The sequence below is a fragment of the Grammomys surdaster genome, unplaced genomic scaffold (genome assembly GCF_004785775.1).
Source record: "Grammomys surdaster isolate TR1022 unplaced genomic scaffold, NIH_TR_1.0 804, whole genome shotgun sequence".
NCBI lineage: Eukaryota > Metazoa > Chordata > Mammalia > Rodentia > Muridae > Grammomys > Grammomys surdaster.
Genome location: NW_021605223.1, coordinates 235552 through 255011, shown reverse-complemented (window position 1 = coordinate 255011; position 19460 = coordinate 235552). Strand labels below are relative to the sequence as shown.

Below are 19460 nucleotides of genomic sequence, written 5' to 3'. Positions count from 1 at the left end.
TTCATCCCACCCCCCCAAAAAACTCCAAAGAATCAAGTCTTGAATTCTGAGGAAGAGCGGATGGCGGTGGCCTCACTGAGGTCTGGCTCCTTCATCTTCCTGTGTATTAGCACCCGTGACTCTCCTCCCCAGCGGTACAGCAGTGAACAGAGGGACAGACACACAGCCACCCCATACTTGTTCTCTCCTCAGTTTAATGGTGGTTAGTGGGATTGCCAAACCCCCCTCCCTATCCCCTCCCCGCCCCGTACAAAAATGTTTCATTTTTTTTTGTTTTTTTTTTTAAACAAGAAAAAGGGGCAAAAGCCAGTAATGGGGGGAGAGGGGTGCAATCTGATATTTTTTCATACAGATTTTTGATTTTTTAATATATTATATATAAAACCATAGAGACCACACATCCCCTCCAAACTCCTTTCCCCCTCCCCGGGGGGCCTGGAGGAGAGACGGGGAAGGCCCCCCCAAGAGCGGGTGAACAGACAATTATGGGATGGGAAGGATGTGGGGGTCAAGATGGAGGGAAGGGGAGCAGCCCAGGAACCCAGAGAAGGGGGGCTGGATAAGGGTCGGGGTTGTCTCCCTTACTGCCCCCATCAGAGTTTTCACACAAAGACACAGAATTCCCATTTCCATGCCCTCCCCTGTCCCTCCCCCCACCGTGCAAACATGGCTTTGCAAAGAGGTGCCCAGAGCTCTGTGGAACTCTTACAATGGCTGGCATGGGGTCTGGGACCCCAAAGAAATCTGTGTTTCCCTTCCCTGCCCACCCCACCCTTCCCAGAATCTGACCCCCTCCCCCACATGACCTGGTTCTGTAGCCTAGGGGTTCTGGCCTTCCCCCTGTTTTCTTCCCCCAACCCAAATCCCTATTACCTGTCCCTGGACTCGGGGTCTAGAAGGGACCTTAAGTCCCTGTCTCCTTAGGGGATCCCAAGTCTCCGGACCCTAGCCTTTGGCCCTGGGAGAGATCCAGGCATCCAACACCCCTAATCCCTGCCCAAGCACTGAGGTGTTAGCTAGTGGGGGAGAAGCCCACCATCCCGGACTCTGGTCAATGTCTTTGCTGGTTCCTTGCAGCTGGCAGTGGGGGAGTGGGGTCAAATGAAGAATTCTTCTTTCCGCTTGTGCCCATCGCTGCCATTGAGGAAGGCTTCTCTGGCTTCTCCCTGCTCATCCAAACCACTGGCCTCATGGGTCAGATAGGAGCCTGAGAGCAGAAGGATGCCCCAGGGCAGAGGGTGGGTACAGGAAAAGGAGGCAGGCAAGAGACACAGCATGTGAAGGAAGGGGGAGAAAGGGAACCAGGGTCCAGTTCAGGGAAGCATAGGACAAAGGTAGAGAAAGAGGTAACGAGGAATTAGGAAGACTCCAAAAAGTCACAGAAAATCCACCCTCATTCCCGACCTGCCTTCCTTTTTTTTTGAGACGGGGGGGGGGGGGGGGGGGGGGGGGGGGCTGTCCCCAGTTTCCCAGGAAGCCTCAAACTCGATCGTTACAAGTGACCTTGCACTTGTGTCCCCCTGCCACTACCTCCCAAATACTGGGGTTAGAGGCGTCCATTGCCACGCCCAGTGCTGTGCAGTGCTGGGAATGAAGTCAGTCCATGGCTTTGTGCACGCTAAGACAGTCTATCAACTGAGTCCCCTCCCCTGCACCCTCATCTCCTCCCTAACCCTTCCCCCTACTATTGATACTATTCCCTTAAGTCTATGCTGTCAATAAATCCAGCAATTTGAAAAATAAATTACTCAAAATCTCTCCCCTTATTCTGCTAAATTTCAGCCTTTGCAAAGCCCATGGCCAAAAGCTCCACCCCCCTACAGGGTATTAGTCAAAAGATAAGGCTTGGCTTCAAAGCCAATCCTGTATCTAGGCTCCGCCCCCTTGCTATCCAGAATCAAAAACGACCGCACCCATCACTGATTTCAGGCCCCGCCCTCTCTTACCCTTCTGTCGGACTGAGCACCAGACCATGCCCACTAGCACGCAAATGATCAGAAACACCAGTAGCGCCAGGATGCCGCCCACGATGGCGTAGGGAACCGATGTCTGAGCCTCTACCACTGCACCAGGGTCTATTAAAGAGAAAACGTCGAAGAAGGTCCTAATCCCGCCTCCTGCTGCCAGCCATTAAGCTATTCCGCACATAGCTTTGCTCTTTGAATGCATGCCACCTTTCTTTAGCCCCACCCCCCAACCAGTTTGCTCCAATTCCTCCGGGAACCCTTGGCTTTTACACCCGTGGGTCTTTCATTCCTAGCATCTACACACTTCTTTACCCTTCCACCTCTAAGCTAGAAGTAACATCCACCCTAGCTTTGGGGTTTTCAAATACATTTTCTTATTTTTATGTGTATGTGCTTGCGTGGATTTATGTGTGCAGAAGCCTAGGGGGACCAGAAGAAGACTTTGGATCTGGAACTTGAATTATAGAAAGTTGTGAATTGCCACGTGGGTGTGGAGAATCCAACCCTGGTCCTCTGCAAAAGCAGTAAGCACACTTGACTGGTGAGCAATCAATCCCTACTTGTGTGTTTATTGAGACTGTCTCACCGTGTAGCTCCAGCTAGCCAGGAATTCACTTTGCAGACCGGTCTGGCTTGCTTTTGTTTTTTTTTTTGTTTTGTCTTGTTTTGTTTTGTTTTTCGAGACAGGGTTTCTCTGTGTAGCCCTGGCTGTCCTGGAACTCACTCTCTAGATCAAGCTGGCCTCAAACTCACAGAGATCCACCTGCCTCGGCCCGCCCCGGCCCCCACCAGACCGGCCATACTGTCCTCACCATAGACCACAAGCACGTAGAGCGCCCTCGCGTGGCCATGCTTGTTCGTCGCCTCGCAGGTGTAGGTGCCGTTATCTGCAGATACCAGGCCAGGCAGCGTGAGCGTCTCGCCCACTGCCTCCGCCCTCTCTGGCAGAGACTCATTCCCGCGGTTCCAGCGGATCTGGTTTGGCCTGGCCGTGAGTAGAAACAAGTTAGGAACCCAAGAATCTGACTTCTCAGGAATCTGAATGTGCAGGTCTGATCCAGCATCAACCCCCAAATGTGTGTGTGTGTATGTGTGTGTGTCCGTCCCAGCAGTAGACCCTTCGTCAGCTATGCATAAGATGCTAGGTTCGATCCCCAGCAATGAAAAGAAGCTAGGAAGATCCGACAACTCGGCCTGTGAATGCCTCTATGGCAGGTAAAGGCCCTTATCAACGAGCTTGACTAGAAGTTAGATTCCTGGGACCCACATGATGGAAGGTCAGAACGAATTCTTACGAGTTGTCCTCTGATGTCCCTACGTGTACGCCCCCCACGTCCGTAAAGATGTATTTTTAAAAAATTATGCATCGTATGTGTATGAGGGTTTGTCTTGCATGTACGGTCAAAGCATCTCGGGCGTGCAGTGCCCTCAGAAGCCAGAAGAGGGCGCGGATCCCCGGGGACAGGAGAGGATTGTGAGCCACTGTGTGGGTGCTGAGAATTGAATCGGGTTCTTCCCTGAATAACTGGAGGCTATTCCTCCACCCCCCATCCCATTTTTTAAATAAAAGGGGCTGTCTAATGACCCATTTCTTACGGAAAACCAACAGGCTCGAGGTCAGGTTCTACATGCAGCCAGAGCTGTAAGTATTCTTCAATTTCTGGTTCCTTTTTTTTTTTTATCAGGAGTTTGGTTTCATGAACTCTTTCCATAGGATCCGGGAGCGCAGGCCCCAAGTCTCTTCACCACTTAGGAGCCAGAAGTCAGATCTTACCTGGGGTTCCCTGTGACAGCACACGTCAGCACCAGAGTGTCTCCCTCCCTCACTACAGCTTGAGAGGCGTGGATCCGCGCTGTGGGGGAATCTGTAGAGGAGGAGGGAAAACAGGAGAGATCATGCGGGTGATGAGGGACCTCTCGGGGCGGACGGCTGGCCTGCAGACCCCTGAGTCACTTACATTGCACATCCAGCACGTACTGCGTCTGCTTGCTGTGTCCCGAGGGCAGCGCCTGGTTCTGCGCTTCGCAGATGACGATACCGCCGTCGTCCTTGCGATCCACACGGAACCGCACGGTGCTCGCCACGCTCCACACCTTGCCGTTCTCCTGGCCGCTGCTCACGCCTGCCCGACCCAGCCCAAGTTACCGGCAGGCCAAGGGTTCTGCCCTCCCTCCGGATCCCAATGTAGGCTACTGGCCAAGCCACACTCCTACCTATAAGCCTGGACTTAGTCACCTAGCCATGCCCCCTGTCATTCTCAACCACTTAGGATTCTGGTCTAAGTTTTGTTTATTTCGCTTTGTTTGCTTTGAGACGGGGACCAGATTCACCTTGAACTCGCTAGGTAGCCGAGGATGACCTTGAACTCCTGATCCTCCTCCCTACACCTCCCAAAGGTTGGGATGACAGGCGTGTGCTATCCATCACGCCTGACTCTACAGCCGAACTGCGCCCGTGAAGTTTCAGTGCACTATTATCCAGGCCCCGCCCACCACTGCTCGCCTCTGTCCTGAGCGTCCCGGCTCCTAGCCCCGCTCCCCGGGTACCTTTCAGCTCCTTGCGATCGCGATACCAGCGCAGGACCGCTGCGGGGCGCGATCGCGGAACCAGGCAGCTGAGTTCCACCTCGCCGCCCTCCACTGCTTGCTCTCGGACCTCCACCACAGGATTCTCCGGAGCCACTGTAGAGAAAAGAGGCGCGCCGGGATGGGGGTGTCAAGGGAGGCATCGAGGTCAAGTCAGTCTGGCTGTTGGATCCCAGGGGCCAAAGGAAGCCAAGGTCCCACAGGTGGCAGGGATCTAACGTAGAGAGGCCAGAGGCTTGGTGAAGCCAGATGTCCAAGAGGTTAAAAAACAGCCTGAGCGAAGGCAGAAAATGAGTGAGAGTGGGACTCGGGGTGTGTGGGGGCGTACCTAAGACAGTGAGCGTGGCGATCTGGTGGTGGGTGTCCTCCGTGTAGAGCTGGCAGAAGTAGCCTCCCTCGTCCTCCAGGCGGGCGTCTGAGAGCCTGATGCGCACCCGGCGCGGGGAGAACTCCTCCAGCTGGAATCGCTCGTCCTTCAGAGCTAGAGTGAAGAGAGCTTGGACTTGAACTTGGGACAGCCACTCTCCTAGACACATGCAACCCCGAGTCTGCCCCGTTCAACTTGGGAACCCATTCCAGCCCTTCAGACCCTACCTCCACCCGCGCAGGACCATGGGAGTCCAGACTTCCAGCCCTCTTCCCCTGTCACATGCTTAGATGTGTCCGTCTTGAGGTCATAAAACGTCCAGGCTTCCTGCACTCACCTCGGGTGCCATTGAAAAAGAGGGTCTGCCGGGCTGGGTTCTGAATGACGACTATGGACCCATCATACTGATGCAGACGGCAGGTGATCTCAGCCACCCCACCCTCAGCTACCGTCACGTTCTCTGTCTGCACTTCCTGTCCGGTCCCTGAATCAAGAGAAGCAGAATGGAGAGTCCCTGAGGTGACACTCAGTCGTGTGGGGGGTGAGGGGCGGTGCATGAGCTTCTCTGTATTCACAAGCCAGTGTTAAGGTCCGAGGATGGCATCGGGACTCTTTCTCTGTAGTTCTCCACCTTGTTCATTGTGGTGGGGTGTCTCAGTTGAACCCAGAGATCACAGCTGGGGGTCAGACGTGATGGGCAGCCAGTTCCACTAGCCAGCTAACTCTGAGACTCCCATCCCTGTCCTTGGTACAAGCTTCCGTGACCACGGTCCATTTATGAGGAAGGTGGGGATCTGAACTCTCGTCTTTGCACTCGCTTGAACATCTCCCTCATTCCTGGCTTGTTCCTTGTTGAGAATAAGTCTGTCAGCCCCGTAGCCTCAAACTCATGGCAACCCTCCTGCCTCGGGTTTTGTGAGTGCTAAGATTGCAGGTGTGAGTCACCCAACATGGCCTTTAGTCCTCTCTCTGCCATCTGAAGGGGCAAAATGGCCTCTAGAGGAGCCAGGCAAGCCTCAGTGTGTCATCTGTCTAAGGGAGTGAAAGGAACACCCGGAGCTACCTGAGGAGGAGCAGGATCTGCCCAGCAAAATGGACAGGAATGGGAAGCTCCCACAGAAGAAACCCCCAGTGCATCTTGGAGCTGGAGTTCGCCCAGTATGGGAAGTTGCTTTCTTTCATATCAAGGCACACACTGAAGCTCATCTGACGGGGTAGTCTCCCCACATCTGGAACATGTGTAGAGCATACAGTATCCTGCCCGTGCCCCTCCAGTGCTATACAGGTTTACATCAACACAACCCACTACAAACTCCTCTTCCCTCTGTTCCCTCGCTTCTTCTCTCCCTAGGTCCCAAGCCAGCCTGGTCTACATACATACAAAGATCCTTTGCAGGCCGATTCAGCGGACCTTATGAAGGAGGCTCTACCTCCCTGAATCGGAGCTGACTTATGACTCGCAGTGACCAATAGAGTCTGCTAGAAGTGGCCCAGCATGCTGCTACATGCATGAAATTCCAGCCCTTTGGGGGCAGAGGCAGGAAGGATCTGTTCAGGGTCGGCCTGGGCTGTATAATAAGATCAAAGACAGGCTGGATCAAGAGCAAGGTGCTGTCTCAAAAAGAAAAGAGATAATAACACACACACACACAGAGAGAGAGAGAGAGACAGAGAGAGAGAGAGAGAGAGAGAGAGAGAGAGAGAGAGAGAGATGTCTGTAGGGTGGAGGGCTTGTCTAGCAAGCATGGAGCTCTGGGTTAGGTCCCCAGCACTACATCAGCTGGGTCTTGTGGTGAATGCCCGGAAGCCCTGCGCTTGAGGAACAGACAGGAGCATCAGAAGTGTAAGGTTATCCTCATACACAGCCACTAAGTAGACGGCCAACCTGGGGAGGGTGGTGTTTTTGCTAGAAATGATCTACCAAGAGCCAGAAGCTCAGGCTTACAGAGGCCTAACTGCTTCCTCTGTACCATCTGCTACCCAGAAACTGTTGGGTAAAGACGTCCAGAATAGCTTCTTTGAGGTTCTTGCCACCATCCTGTGAGGGAAGCCATCTTAAACCTCACCTTCTGACTGAACCCCAGGTGACCCCAGTGTAAACCAAGAGAAGCCTGCCCACCTGATCCAGTCTAAATCCCCAACCCAGAATCTGAGTAAATAAAGCATTTTGCCCACCGCCTCGGGATTGGGAGGTACGGTCTTGCGGCGGTGTTCAGCAAGCTGGCCTCCTGCCTCACTTCCACAGTGGTACAAGTGTACAGCGCTGCCCCTGGCTCTCAGCAGCCATCTTCCTAAACCACTAAGTTCTGAATGGTCTGCTCCACTGTGAGAGCCATGGCTTTGATATAGACCTAGGCTACTTCCCCAGCATCCCTGTGGCTGGGTGGGGACACATGATAAATCTGATGGTTATAGTGATAGATATACTTCTTCCAGCCTGCTCTTTCTCCCCCTCAATTCTACACATCTACCGGGTCAGAACAGTATGAGGAACACACAGAAAGGCAGGACCTCCCGTAAGAAAGAGCCTCATAGCTGCCTGTTCTCCAAGGCCCACCTGTGACTTACTTTTATTTTTATGCGACAGAGTCTCTCTACATAAGCCTGTCTGAACTGGAATTCTGTGTTGAGCAGGCTGGCTTCCAAGTCACAGAGATACACCTGCTTCTGCCTCCCAAGTGTGGGGTTAAAGGCGTGCGCCACCATACCTGCCTTGATGATAGACACCTTTAATCCTAGCACTCTTGAGTTTGAGGCCAGACTCGCCTACAGAGCAAGTTCCAGGGCAACCAGGACTACACAGAGAAACCTCAACTCAAAACAAAATAGAACAAACTAATAATAATAATAAAAGAAAAAAATTAAAGGTGTGCACCACTATGCCCAACTCAGATCTCTGACTTTTTGTTAACATGTTAAAAGTTCAGGATTATTCATGACAGCAGTTAGCCCACCCCGAATAACCATTAAAAGAACAAATTACAGGGCTGGAAAGGTAATATTGTGAGAGGGTGTGGCTCAGTGGTAGAGCCCCTGCCTAGAATCCCCCAGTGAGGGGCTGGGGGCGTGGCTCAGTGGTAGAGCCCCTGCCTAGAATCCCCCAGTGAGGGGCTGGGGGCGTGGCTCAGTGGTAGAGGCCCTGCCTAGAATCCCCCAGTGAGGGGCTGGGGGCGTGACTCAGTGGTAGAGCCCCTGCCTAGAATCCCCCAGTGAGGGGCTGGGGGCGTGGCTCAGTATTTGTTTGACCTGAACCAGATCACAGATTCCACTTCCATTAGAAAACAAAACAAGCTGAAAGCCAAGGTTAACTAGTAGCAAAGCCCCCAGAACCCTCAGAGTTTTGTTTTTGTTTTTGTTTTTCTGAAAGATAACAACAAACCACAGCTACCACTGGATAGGCACGTGCTGTTGGAGGTCCTGTGGTAAGGGAATGACCATTTCTTTCCTTTTTTCATCTTTCTTTTTTGTTATTCAAGACATAGTTTCTCTGTGTTGGCATGACTGTCCTGAAACTGTAGACCAGGCTGGCCTCAAACTCAGAGATCTGCCCCTGAGAGCTCAAATTAAAGGCATATGCCACCACTGCCCATCAAGGGAGTTCTACTTCAATCTCCATTTTCCAGTCCCCCTGACAATGAATTGGTCATTGAACTGAACCCAGTTCAATGAACCCAGAGCCTCACATCCCAGGTCCCAGTGTATAGATGGGGAAATCAGCCACAGTCAAAACTGCAAAGTCCAGACCTATGACCTATGACCTCTGGCCCTGCCTCCACATCCCTTCCAGCCGTCTGAGTGAATGTCCAGTATTGGTGAGGGGTTACAGATATGCTCCTGACAGGCTTGCCGCAGTGGGAAGCCATGTTGGTTTCTGTCGTGTTTGCTGAGTCCCATCTCACCAGGTTGCCCAGGGGTTCTGACCATCAAGACTCAGGTGACGTTCTTGAGACGTGTACTACTGTAGATGGCTAGTTATTTGGATTTATTTATGTTTCTATTTTTTTTTAATATTTATTTATTTATTTTATTGATGAGTACACTGTAGCTGTCTTCAGACACACCAGAATAGGGCATCCAATCTCATTACGGATGGTTGTGAGCCACCATGTGGTTGCTGGGATTTGAACTCAGGACCTCTGGAAGAGCAGTCAGTGCTCTTAACCGCTGAGCCATCTCTCCAGCCCTATGTTTCTAATTTTTAACTTCATTTTATGTGTATGCATATTTTACCTGCATGTATGTGTGCTCACCATTTGTGTGCTGGTGGCCACAGAGAACAGAAGAGGGCACCCGAACCCTGGAATGGGAATTACAGATAGGTGTGAGTCTGGGTGGATGCTGGGTATGAAACCTGGGTCCTCCGGAAGAGCAGCCAGTGCTCTTAACCACCAAGTCATCTCTCCAGTCTCTGGATTAATACTTACTTTGTGTGTGTGTGTGTGTGTGTGTGTGTGTGTGTGTGTTGTATGCATATTTGTGTTAGTACTCATGTATGAGTGTATGTGCACAGAAGCCAGAGGAGGACATTGGGTTGGATACCCTCTTCTGTTATGTCCCTGCCTTAACCCTTTGAGGCATGGTGTCTCCCTGAACCTGGAATTCAGAGTTTGGTTTTTCCTGTAGAGTGCTGGGAGACAGAGGTGAGGCACCATAGCCGGCTCAGCTGTCTTTAAATGGTAATGGCTGGGCAAGACAGAGCACGCCTATAATCCCCGCACCAGGAACGCAGAAGAAGGAGGCTTTCCAGCTCATCCAGGGCTATAGCAAGAGCCTTTCTCTGCCTCAGAGAAACAAAATAAGCACAGTGGCTTTCCAGGCCTCTTCCATTCAGTGGGTTAGTTGTCGGTTTTTGAGGCTGGTACCCAGAGATAAGTCAGATAGGGTCCAGTCCCTTGAAAAATCCTTACCATTTATAAGGGACTAGCCACCGACTAATGTAATTTCCCATCATAAGTGGTACAGTCCCTATTAAGAGCACGAGTAACCAAGAGCAGAACAGATTCCTCCTGCAGGATAGAAACAGGGGCTGACAGCATCCTATCTCAACATTCTTCTTTCCCTCATCATTAAAGAATCCCCTTTGCTCTTTATGGTTGTCCCCTGTCTGACTCCCTTGCAGCTAGATAAAGCTATATGATAATTTTCTTCTAATTGGACCTAAGTAGAAATATCATATAGTCATGTATGGGGTAGTTCCTAACCAAAAAAGACAAATTCTTTTTTTTTTTTCCTCCTCCAGGGACAGCCTCATGTAGGACAGGATATGTGGAATTCGGCAGCCATTTTGGGTCCTAGCGACAGAGCACAACAGGAGTAACAGAATCTAAGCCACTCTTTGAATTTTACCTCCCAGAATGACAAACAACACATTCGGCGCTTGCCTACGCCTTTTATAGATTCAGTAGGTGCCACAAAACACCCACTCAGTTGCTCAGGCCAAAGGACAACAAGCCACCCAAGTGTTCAACCGTTCCCTCAGCCCTAACATCCATCCCTTCAGCAATGTCTGCATATTTTACCTCTAAAATATATCTGAATCCACTCGACCTTGTCTGTCTCACCTCCGAGGCCCTCTTCTGTCATCATCTCTCCCTTACCTGGACCTCTCAAGAACTTGTTTGTGGATCTCAACTTCCCATCCAGGCTGACCTATAACCCGTGACCATCTTAACTTTACCTCCTGAATGCCAACATAACAGGCGTGCCACCATGCCCTGATTTTATGGATTCCTTTCTTTTTATCTTTTTTTCTCTTTCTTCCTCCTCCTCCTCTTTTGATTTTTCAAGACAAGGTTTCTCTGTTTAGCCCTGACTATTCTGGAACTCGCTCTGCAAATCAAGCTGGCTTTGAACTCACAGGGATCCACCTGCATCTGGCCCCTGAGCTCTGGGATCAAAACACCACCACCTGGCTGCTTCATTTTTAAAACATAGTCTCAACATGTAGCCCTGGCTGACCCAGAACATGATATGTAGACCAGGCTATGACTAAAGATTTGTGCCACCGTAACTGACTAGGTGGACTTTTGAATTCAGGATTCTATTTTTTAATTGTATGTATGTGTCCGAGTGTGGGTATTGTGCACATGAGTGCAGGTGCCCTAGGGCTGGATGCCTGGGAGCTGGAGACACAGGTGATTTTGAGCTACCCCACTTAGGTGCTGGGAACAGAACCTGGGTCCTCTGCAGGGATAATATGTGCTCTTAACCACTGAGCCGTTACTTTGACACACACACACACACACACACACACACACCCTTTTTTGTTTTTCTTGAACAGGCAGAGGTCTGCCTGCTTCTGTCTCCCAAGTGCTGGGATTAAAGACCTGTGCCACCACTGCCCGGCTCCCTATTTTTAAAATTATAAATTATCTATTTTTTATATGTGTATATATTGTGTATTTTTTTGTTTTTCTTTTTCTTTTCTTTCTTTCTTTTTTTTTGTTTGTTTTTTTGGTTTTTCGAGACAGGATTTCTCTGTTTCTCTGTATAGCCCTGGCTGTCCTGGAACTCACTCTGTAGAACAGGCTGGCCTCGAACTCAGGAATCCACCTGCCTCTGCCTCCCAAGTGCTGGGATTAAAGGCATGTGCCACCACTGTTCAGCTATATTGTGTATTTTTAAAAGATTTATTATGTTTACAGTATAGTTCTGCTGGCAGGCCAGAAGAGGGTACCAGACCCCATGACAGATGGTTGTGAGCCACCATGTGGTTGCTGGGAATTGAACTCAGGACCTCTGGAAGAGCAGACAGCGCTCTTAACCATTGAGCCATCTCTCCAGCCCATGTATTTATTTTTATATTTTGCCTGCATACATGCATGTACACCATATGTGTGCCTAGTGAGTCCCTGGTGCCCTCAGTGGCCAGAAGAGGGTGTCAGAATCCCCTGCAACTGGAATTTCTGACGGTCATTAGCTATCATGTGACTCCTGGGTCCTCTGCAAGTGTAACAAGTACTCTAACTACTGAGCCACCTCTCCAGCTGCTCCACCTCTAGCCCCACCCCATAGTTGCATTTTTCAAAACGGGAGTCAGGGGGCTGGAGATGTCTCTGTGGGTAAAATGCTCGCCGTACAAACATGAGGATTTGAGGTCTGACTTCCAGCATTCAAATAAAGCAGGGCCCAGTGCCACATGACTGGAAAGCCCAGTGCTGAAGGGGTGGAGACCAGAGGATCCTGGTCTGGTATTCTAGTCGAATTTGCTCCAGGTTCCTTGAGAGACCCTGTGTAAAAATATAACATGGTGCCGGGCAGTGGTGGCGCACACCTTTAATCCCAGCACTTGGGAGGCAGAAGCAGGTGGATTTCTGAGTTTCAGGACAGCCTGGTCTACAGAGTGAGTCTAGGACAGCCAGGTCTGCACGGAGAAACCCTGTCTTGAAAAAAATAAAATAAAATAAAAATGGAGGGGCAGGTAAAATGGCTCAGTGAGTAAAGGTGTTTGCTGCTAAGACTGACAATCTCCATCCCTGGGACCCCTGGGACCAGTATGGAGGGAGAAGCAATCCCTGCAAGTTGTCCTCTGACCTCCACAAGAGCCATGGCACCTGCCCCTACAGGCAATTAAACAACTACATGTAATTTTTAAAATGTAGGGGCTGGAGAGAGGGCTCAGTGGCTGAGAGCACTTGCTGCTCTTCCAAAGGACCCAGGTTTGATTCCTACCTTCAACATGGCAGCTCACAGTCGTCTGTAAACTCCAGTTCTAGGGAATCTGGTGCTCTCTCTGGACTCTGAGGGCACTAGGCACACACATGGTGTGCAGACACACATGTGACCAAAACACCCAAACACATAAAATAAAAATGTAAGTGAGAGAGAGGGAGGGAGAGAGTGGGGGGTAGGCGGTGGTACATTCCTTTAATCTCAGCACTCAAGAGGAAGAAACAAGTGGATCTTTTGAGTTTGAGGCCAGCCTAGTCTAAGAATGAGTTCTAAACTAGCAAGGGTGCCAGTGATAGTGTCTCAAATAAAATAAGTATATAATTGAAAGCAAAAACCAAGGTGGAGAGGAACCGAGGAAGTCACACAACCCGAATCTCTGGCCTACACACACACACACACACACACACACACACGCACACAAACACACGCACACACACACACAGAGCCTGTTTACGGTACCATCTTCCATGCCTGTCTCTCACATCCTGGCTAGCCTTGAACTCAGGACCTTCCTGCCTTAGCCTCCTGAGTGCTGGGTTGACAGGTGTTGCACACCATGCCCATATTATAACAAGCCAATGAGGATGAAGCTCAGCAGTTGGACCTTTGCTGGGTGGCGTGCAAGGCCTCAGAGCCCAGCTCAGCCCCGCAGCATCCTGCCCTCATGTGGCAGTCCATCACAAACACAAACTCCTGTGTAGGCCTTTCTGGGTGCCGAACAGACTGACCCCTCTGACCCTCTGACCCTTGGTCTCACTCCTCTCCTATCTACTGCCCTCTAGGCTACCTGGCCTCACTGTCCCTCAAGCACACTGAACGGACTTCCACCTCTGTGCCTTTATGTGCACTTTCCTCTTCCTGGTTTTTCTGTTCTACTGCTCTCACCATCCCAGGGCTGTCTTCTGTGCTCCTCCAAGGCCTCTGACCTCTGACCTCTGACCTCTGACCGCCTCCAAAATGCCTTCCCTCACCATCCAGTCTCTTTGTATTCAGAAAGCTTTCTGCCTCCTCCCCATCGACTAATGTATTCTATGGAAATAACGTACAGGTTCTGTGAAGGCAGAACCCAGATGTGTGACCCACAGAGGTTAAGGGTGCTCGCGCCTCCCCCACCAGCTAGGAAGTGTACATAGCCCTCCATCACCATGTGGGGGCCAGGGGAGGAAGGCAGGAGGAACAGTGGACAAGACCATCCTCCATTGTGTATCTCGTAGGAAGCCCTGTTGGGTTACCTGAGACACTATCTCAAAACTGCAAGTCTGGGGAGCTGAGAGTGGGCCCCGCAGTTAAGAGGATCTCTGGCTGCTCGAGCAGACAAGCTGAGTTTGATTCCCAGAACCCACATCAGCTCACAACTTCAGTGACTCTAGGTCCAGGGGACCTCTGCAGTCGCCAGAACTCAAATACACATATCCTAACGCACACATGATTTTTTAAAAAAATTATTCTTAAAAATATATATCAGTAATCCCAGCACTTGGGAGGCAGAAGCAGGAGGATTTCTGAGTTCGAGGCCAGCCTGGTCTACAGAGTGAGTTCCAGGATAGCCAGGGCTACACAGAGAAACACTTACTGGAAAATAAATATATATATATATATATATATCTCGGGACTGGAGAGTTGGCTCAGAGGTTAAGGTTATTTGCTGTTCTTCCAGAGGACCTGAGTTTAGTTCCTAGCACCCTCATCAGACTGCACCCAACTGTGTATAAATCCATCTCCAGGCCTGATGCCCCTTCACTCTTCTGAAGGCACTTGCACATGTGTGGCATTCACACACACACCACTCACTCACACACATACACACGTAAAAGTAAAATTTTTTGTACAGTATGTGATTTAAATTCATTTTCCTAGTTGTCACTTTTGTATTAAAACATGGTACTTGCATTCAAATTCAAGAAAAATTTTTTTTGTTTTTGTTTTTTAAAACGAAGCTCAGAGCTAGGGATATAGTGTTACAGCATTTGCCTACCATGTGTGAACACACACACACACACACACACACACACACACACACGACTCACCAAGCACTGTGGCACAAATCTTTAAACCCACCACTTCAGAGGCAGAGAGAGAGAGAGGGAGAGGGGGAGGGGGCGGGCCCGGGAGGGGAGGGGGAGGGGAGGGGGAGGGGGAGAGGGAGAGGGAGAGGAAGGTGTGAGTTCAAGGCCAGCCGGGTCAACATAGTAAGTTCAAAGCCAGCCAAGGCAACAGAATAGAGAGACCCTGTCTCAAACAAACGAAAAGCAGAACAGGGCTGTGGAGATGGCTCAGCCGGTAACGACAGCCAGCCAGTTTGCCGTCCAGGCTCCACATACACAAAAGAAAGAAATAAACAAAACAACAGAAGTTTAAAAATGAGAAGCAAAAATATTTAGGGAACTTGCAGAAGAGGCTACACAACTCGGGCCTGTATGGCTTAGGCTTCCAAACGGTTAGGACCGCTGGCTTTGTTCTGACTTTCTCTGAGACAGTGGCTCACTAGCAGACCAGACTACACTCAAATTCACTGTATAGTCCAGGCTGGCCTTGAACTCATGGCCCTCCCTCTTCAGCCTCTCTAGTGTCAGGGTCACAAGCATGCCCTGCCACACCCTACCCAGGAATCTCATTGTAAAGGCCAGGCAGATCCCAGCTCCAGCCCGGGTGACCTTGAGGAAGTGCCCCATCCTTTATTAGCCGAGTCCACGCCATCTGTGAGATGACAGGGATGCCAGAGGTAGCTTTGCAGGGGTCAGCCTGGTGCCTGACACGCAGGAAGAGTCCCTTCTGAAAGCTGTTATTACAGGCTATGGGGACACGCCAGGCCCTATGAAAACTAGTCTGCATGCTCAATACTTTAAAAAACAATCTTCCCAGGGGTGTGATATACATCTAATCCCAGTACCCCAAAAGCAGAGGCAGGTGAATGTCTGTGTTTCTGAGGTCAATCAGGTCGACCTCAAGAGTTCCAGGCCAGCCAAAGCCTCACAGTGAAACCCCCACCTCACAAAACCAAATCTCAAAACAAAAATCTTGGGCTGGTATATAGCTCAGTTGGTAGAATGCTTGTCTAGCATTTCATGAAGTCTGAGTTTGAGCCCCAGCACCGCACACGCCAGGCCTGATGGCCCATCTATAATTCTAGCGTTTGGGAGGGGGGAGGCACGAGGATCAAGAGTTCATCTTTGACTAAGCATCAAGTCTGAGGCCAGCCTGGGCTACATGAGACACTGTTTTAGTAAATAAATAAATAAATAAATAAATAAATAAAACAAAATCCAACCAAAATCTTAAAGCCTACCTCTTCTGGACCTCACGGCTAATGTGAATTAGCCCCCATTTTACAGACGTGAAGAGTGAGGCTTGTGGGGAGTTATCCAAGACTAGTTAGTGACAAAGTTCACCATTTCCTGGGAACTATGGGGACCCCCATATCCATGGCTCCCATTCCCCGACTGCTTGAGGGTGCAGATGGGGTGAGGGGGGGCTTTTGTTTAACTCCCTCCCCCTCCTGAGGAGTCAGTAAGCAACCGTGTTTCTGCCTAGAATACTAATTGGCCTAAGGCTTTTGTTTCTGGTTGGGGGGGGCGGGGGCGGGACTTTCTGGTCAGAGAGGGGCTGAGCTTTTGGGACTGGGGCATGGACTTTGAAATGGTGTTGACAGCCAAAAGTCATCGCGGGAACTATGCTCAGAGAAAGCAGATGGGAGAGTTCTGGAAAAGGGGCTGTCAGGTGACATGGAGAGACACAGCATCCTTCACCCTCAGACTCAACAACCACAGGCAACAACTGTCCCAGGCCTCGGCCCTTCTCCCTCAGACACGGGGCTCCAGAGCCAGCCCTCCTCCCTCAGACCCAGGAGTCAGTCCAGCCAAAGCAGCCCTCCTCCCTCAGACACAGAGGTCCAGCAGGGCAGCCCTCCTCCCTCAGACACAGGGGTCTAGCAGGGTAGCCCTCCTCCCTCAGATACAGGGGTTCAGGAGAGCCCTTCTCCCTCAGACACAGAGGTCTAGCCAGGGCAGCCCCCCTCCTTCAGACACAGGGGTCCAAGACAGCCCTCCCCTCTCAGACACAGGGGTCCAGCCAGGGTAGCCCTCCTCCTTCAGACACAGGGGTCCAGGCCCAGCCTTCTACTCTCAGACTCATGAGACAGGGGTCCACAGTGCACAGCTGGTGGATGTTTCCACAGAGACTAAGCAGGACGGGGGAGTACTTCCTGGGTCCTGAGTCAGCGAATACCCAAGGGAGTCTCAAGGTCACAGTTCTGGGAAGGTCATAGCCACCCCCTCTATATCCGTTCCCCGGGGGCCCCTGGCATCATGCCCCTTTCCCTTTCCCTCCCCCGGGAAGCTGGTACATTCCTGGGTCCTGCCTAACCCCCCCTCAGCCCCCATCAATGGCGGAGTCCGAGCATCCTCGCACAAAGCATCAATTCTTCCAGCGGATGAGCCTTGTGAAGGCGCCTGTATTTGCAGGACCTAGGCATAAGGGTACCAGCTCAACCTCCCTCGGAAACCAAGGAAGCTGAGCTTTTCTTTCCTCTCTCAGTACCCACAAGTAAGGACTCCCAGGCACCTCAAGTCTCAGACTTGGACCCCGGCCACTCCTCCCTCAGGTCCATAAATCCCCATCCCAGCCCTCATCTTCAGAAACAGGGGCTTAGCCCCCCAGCGCCCCCAGACACAGGGGCCCAGACCCCTGCCATCCTCTTTCAGACACGGGGGTTCAGTTCCCAGGCCATCCCAGACCCAGGGGCCCAGACCCTAACCTCCCTCCTTAGACACAAGGAGACATCCCCCCTGCCCCCATCCTCCCTCAGATACAGGAGTTCAGGCCCCAGCCTCCTCCTTCAAACACAGGGGTCCAGACTCCAGCCTTCCCTCTCAGACATAGGGGTACAAACCCTAGCTTCCTCCCTCAGACACAGGAGTCTAGATGCCAGCCCTCCTCATTTAGACCCTGGGGTTGAGCCCTGTCTTCTCCTTCTTGAAAACTTTGGACTCCTAAGCCATGATCCTGCCTTCTGTCCTTTGTCTTCCAGTGTCTAGGGACCTGGGCTTTGGGTGGGGGCGTCAGGGGTGAGTCAGCAGCCTCACACAAAGTCCTCCCTGTGGTCCCCACGTTCCTGGGATACTCGGGACTCCCTGGATTCCAGGCTTCTGGTCCAGCCAGGGGGTGAGCAGTCCCTCAGAGGGTCACCCTGAGTGTGGGGTTCCCAGAAGAATGTAAGCTTCTACTGAACCCAGCTTGTTTAAGCCTTCACCTCAGTTACTCTTCTGCACCTTCCTCCATGAAGACCCAGAAGCCCACCCCATCCCCCTGGGTGTCCACAAAGGAGCCTGGGTGCCCCTTGTCTACAGCCAGAAGCCACGGGCACACAGGTTCTGGTGCCATGGGCCATTGGAAGCTGGCGGGTCTGGCTGCCTCCAGCACACCCCCCAACATGCACACATACACCCAGAGAGAGAAAGCTGCCTTTGTGTTCCCCAAGTCGGGGACAGGCCAGGCTCGCACGACATTAACCCACCCCTGGGCCCAAGCCCTGCTGGGTCTAAGGTCTTGGAATCTATGGTGGAACCTGACCTCCACCCCCACACTCTGGGGACCCAGGCATCCAGTCCATGAGTGGGTCGGGGGTCAGTGATAGCTATCTCCCAAGACCCAGTCTTTGGGGTGAGTCACTATGAAAGAAGGGCCCGTCTATGCTCTAAGTGGCCGCTTAGAATCATGACAGGGAGAAGTGAATCACCCCAGAAAAGAAACTTGGGATCAACAAAGTCCCCCTCGAGAGGGCTCCCCAAGTCTTAACAGCCTCTTTATTTTCTCTCTCAGTAGCTACATATCTGTGTTTTCTGCTTCCTTCTGTTTTTAACCCAGTTTCCAGCTGTGGGTCACACCCCACCCCCACCCCCACCTCCATGTACATCTCCGGGAGGCACCTGTCCCTTTCACAGATCCTACCCACCTAGACCCTTCTTTCTCTCTCAGCATCAGCCTCACCTGTCTCTTCATAGTCTCAGCAAATGAGTGAGCCAGGAGAGACAGGATACTTTTGGCCTCTGTGTGTGTGTGTGTTTGAAAGGCACACATATAGGCTCCAGTCTTCCACTCCTGTTGACTGGGTAAGGAGATGTGGTGGCTACTGAAACCTCCTAAAACGGGTGGTCAGAGCCCTTCATAAAGATCCGATTAAAAAGCTAGGCATGGGGGCACAGACATATAATCCCAATACTTGAGAGCTGGAGGCAGGAAGATCGCTATAACGATGAGACCAGTTGGGGACTACATAGTTTAAGGTCAGCCTTTTGTACATACTGAGACCAAAAAACAAAAGAAACTAGGTATCAGTAAGAAGCTCCACAAATAGGACCCTTGAGGACCATGCTCACCAGAAAGAGAAACTGAGACCCAGAGAAGGCCCCAGACTGACATTAAACTATGCCAGAGAGGACTGCCCCAGAAGCTGGGACTCAGCTGCTCTGCCTGGAGTTCTCCCCAAGACGCCAAGCTTGCCTTCCACTTATAAAGCCCCACAGCATGTAATTTAGAGGTCGTTTACAGAAAGGATTAAGGTACCAGGAAGCAATGACTTTAAAATCTAAACCGGGGACAAGACTAAGAACTACCTCCCAGAAGTGCCTGAGATTTGACTCCTAAACTGGGTAGGTAGTCAGCTGAGGCTACAAACAAGTTCTGAGGTATGAGGGCCCAGGGGCTGCACAACCCCAGTAGGTCAAGATTTCATAATGTCACAGATGTCAAGACACTAGAATGGTCCCATTCCCCCTCTTCTCTCTCTCTTTCTCTCTCTCTCTTTCTCTCTCTCTCTCTCTCTCTCTCTCTCTCTCTCTCTCTCTCTCTCTCTCTCTCTCTCTCTCTCTCTC

At 51.2% G+C, this 19460-nt stretch overlaps 1 protein-coding gene across 1 annotated transcript in view; it reads right to left on the bottom strand.

The window, feature by feature from the left end:
- Positions 1 to 177: 177 nt before the first annotated feature.
- Positions 178 to 19460, bottom strand: part of Cadm4 (cell adhesion molecule 4) — a 21486-nt gene continuing 2203 nt past the window's right edge. The window contains exons 2-9 of the mRNA XM_028782562.1: positions 5258 to 5404; positions 4882 to 5034; positions 4515 to 4649; positions 3926 to 4090; positions 3742 to 3832; positions 2780 to 2952; positions 1947 to 2075; positions 178 to 1207 (exon numbers count right to left, since the gene is read on the bottom strand). Coding sequence (XP_028638395.1) covers positions 1098 to 1207; positions 1947 to 2075; positions 2780 to 2952; positions 3742 to 3832; positions 3926 to 4090; positions 4515 to 4649; positions 4882 to 5034; positions 5258 to 5404 — 1103 coding nt within the window. The 3' untranslated portion in view covers positions 178 to 1097. The remainder of the gene's footprint in view (positions 1208 to 1946; positions 2076 to 2779; positions 2953 to 3741; positions 3833 to 3925; positions 4091 to 4514; positions 4650 to 4881; positions 5035 to 5257; positions 5405 to 19460) is intronic.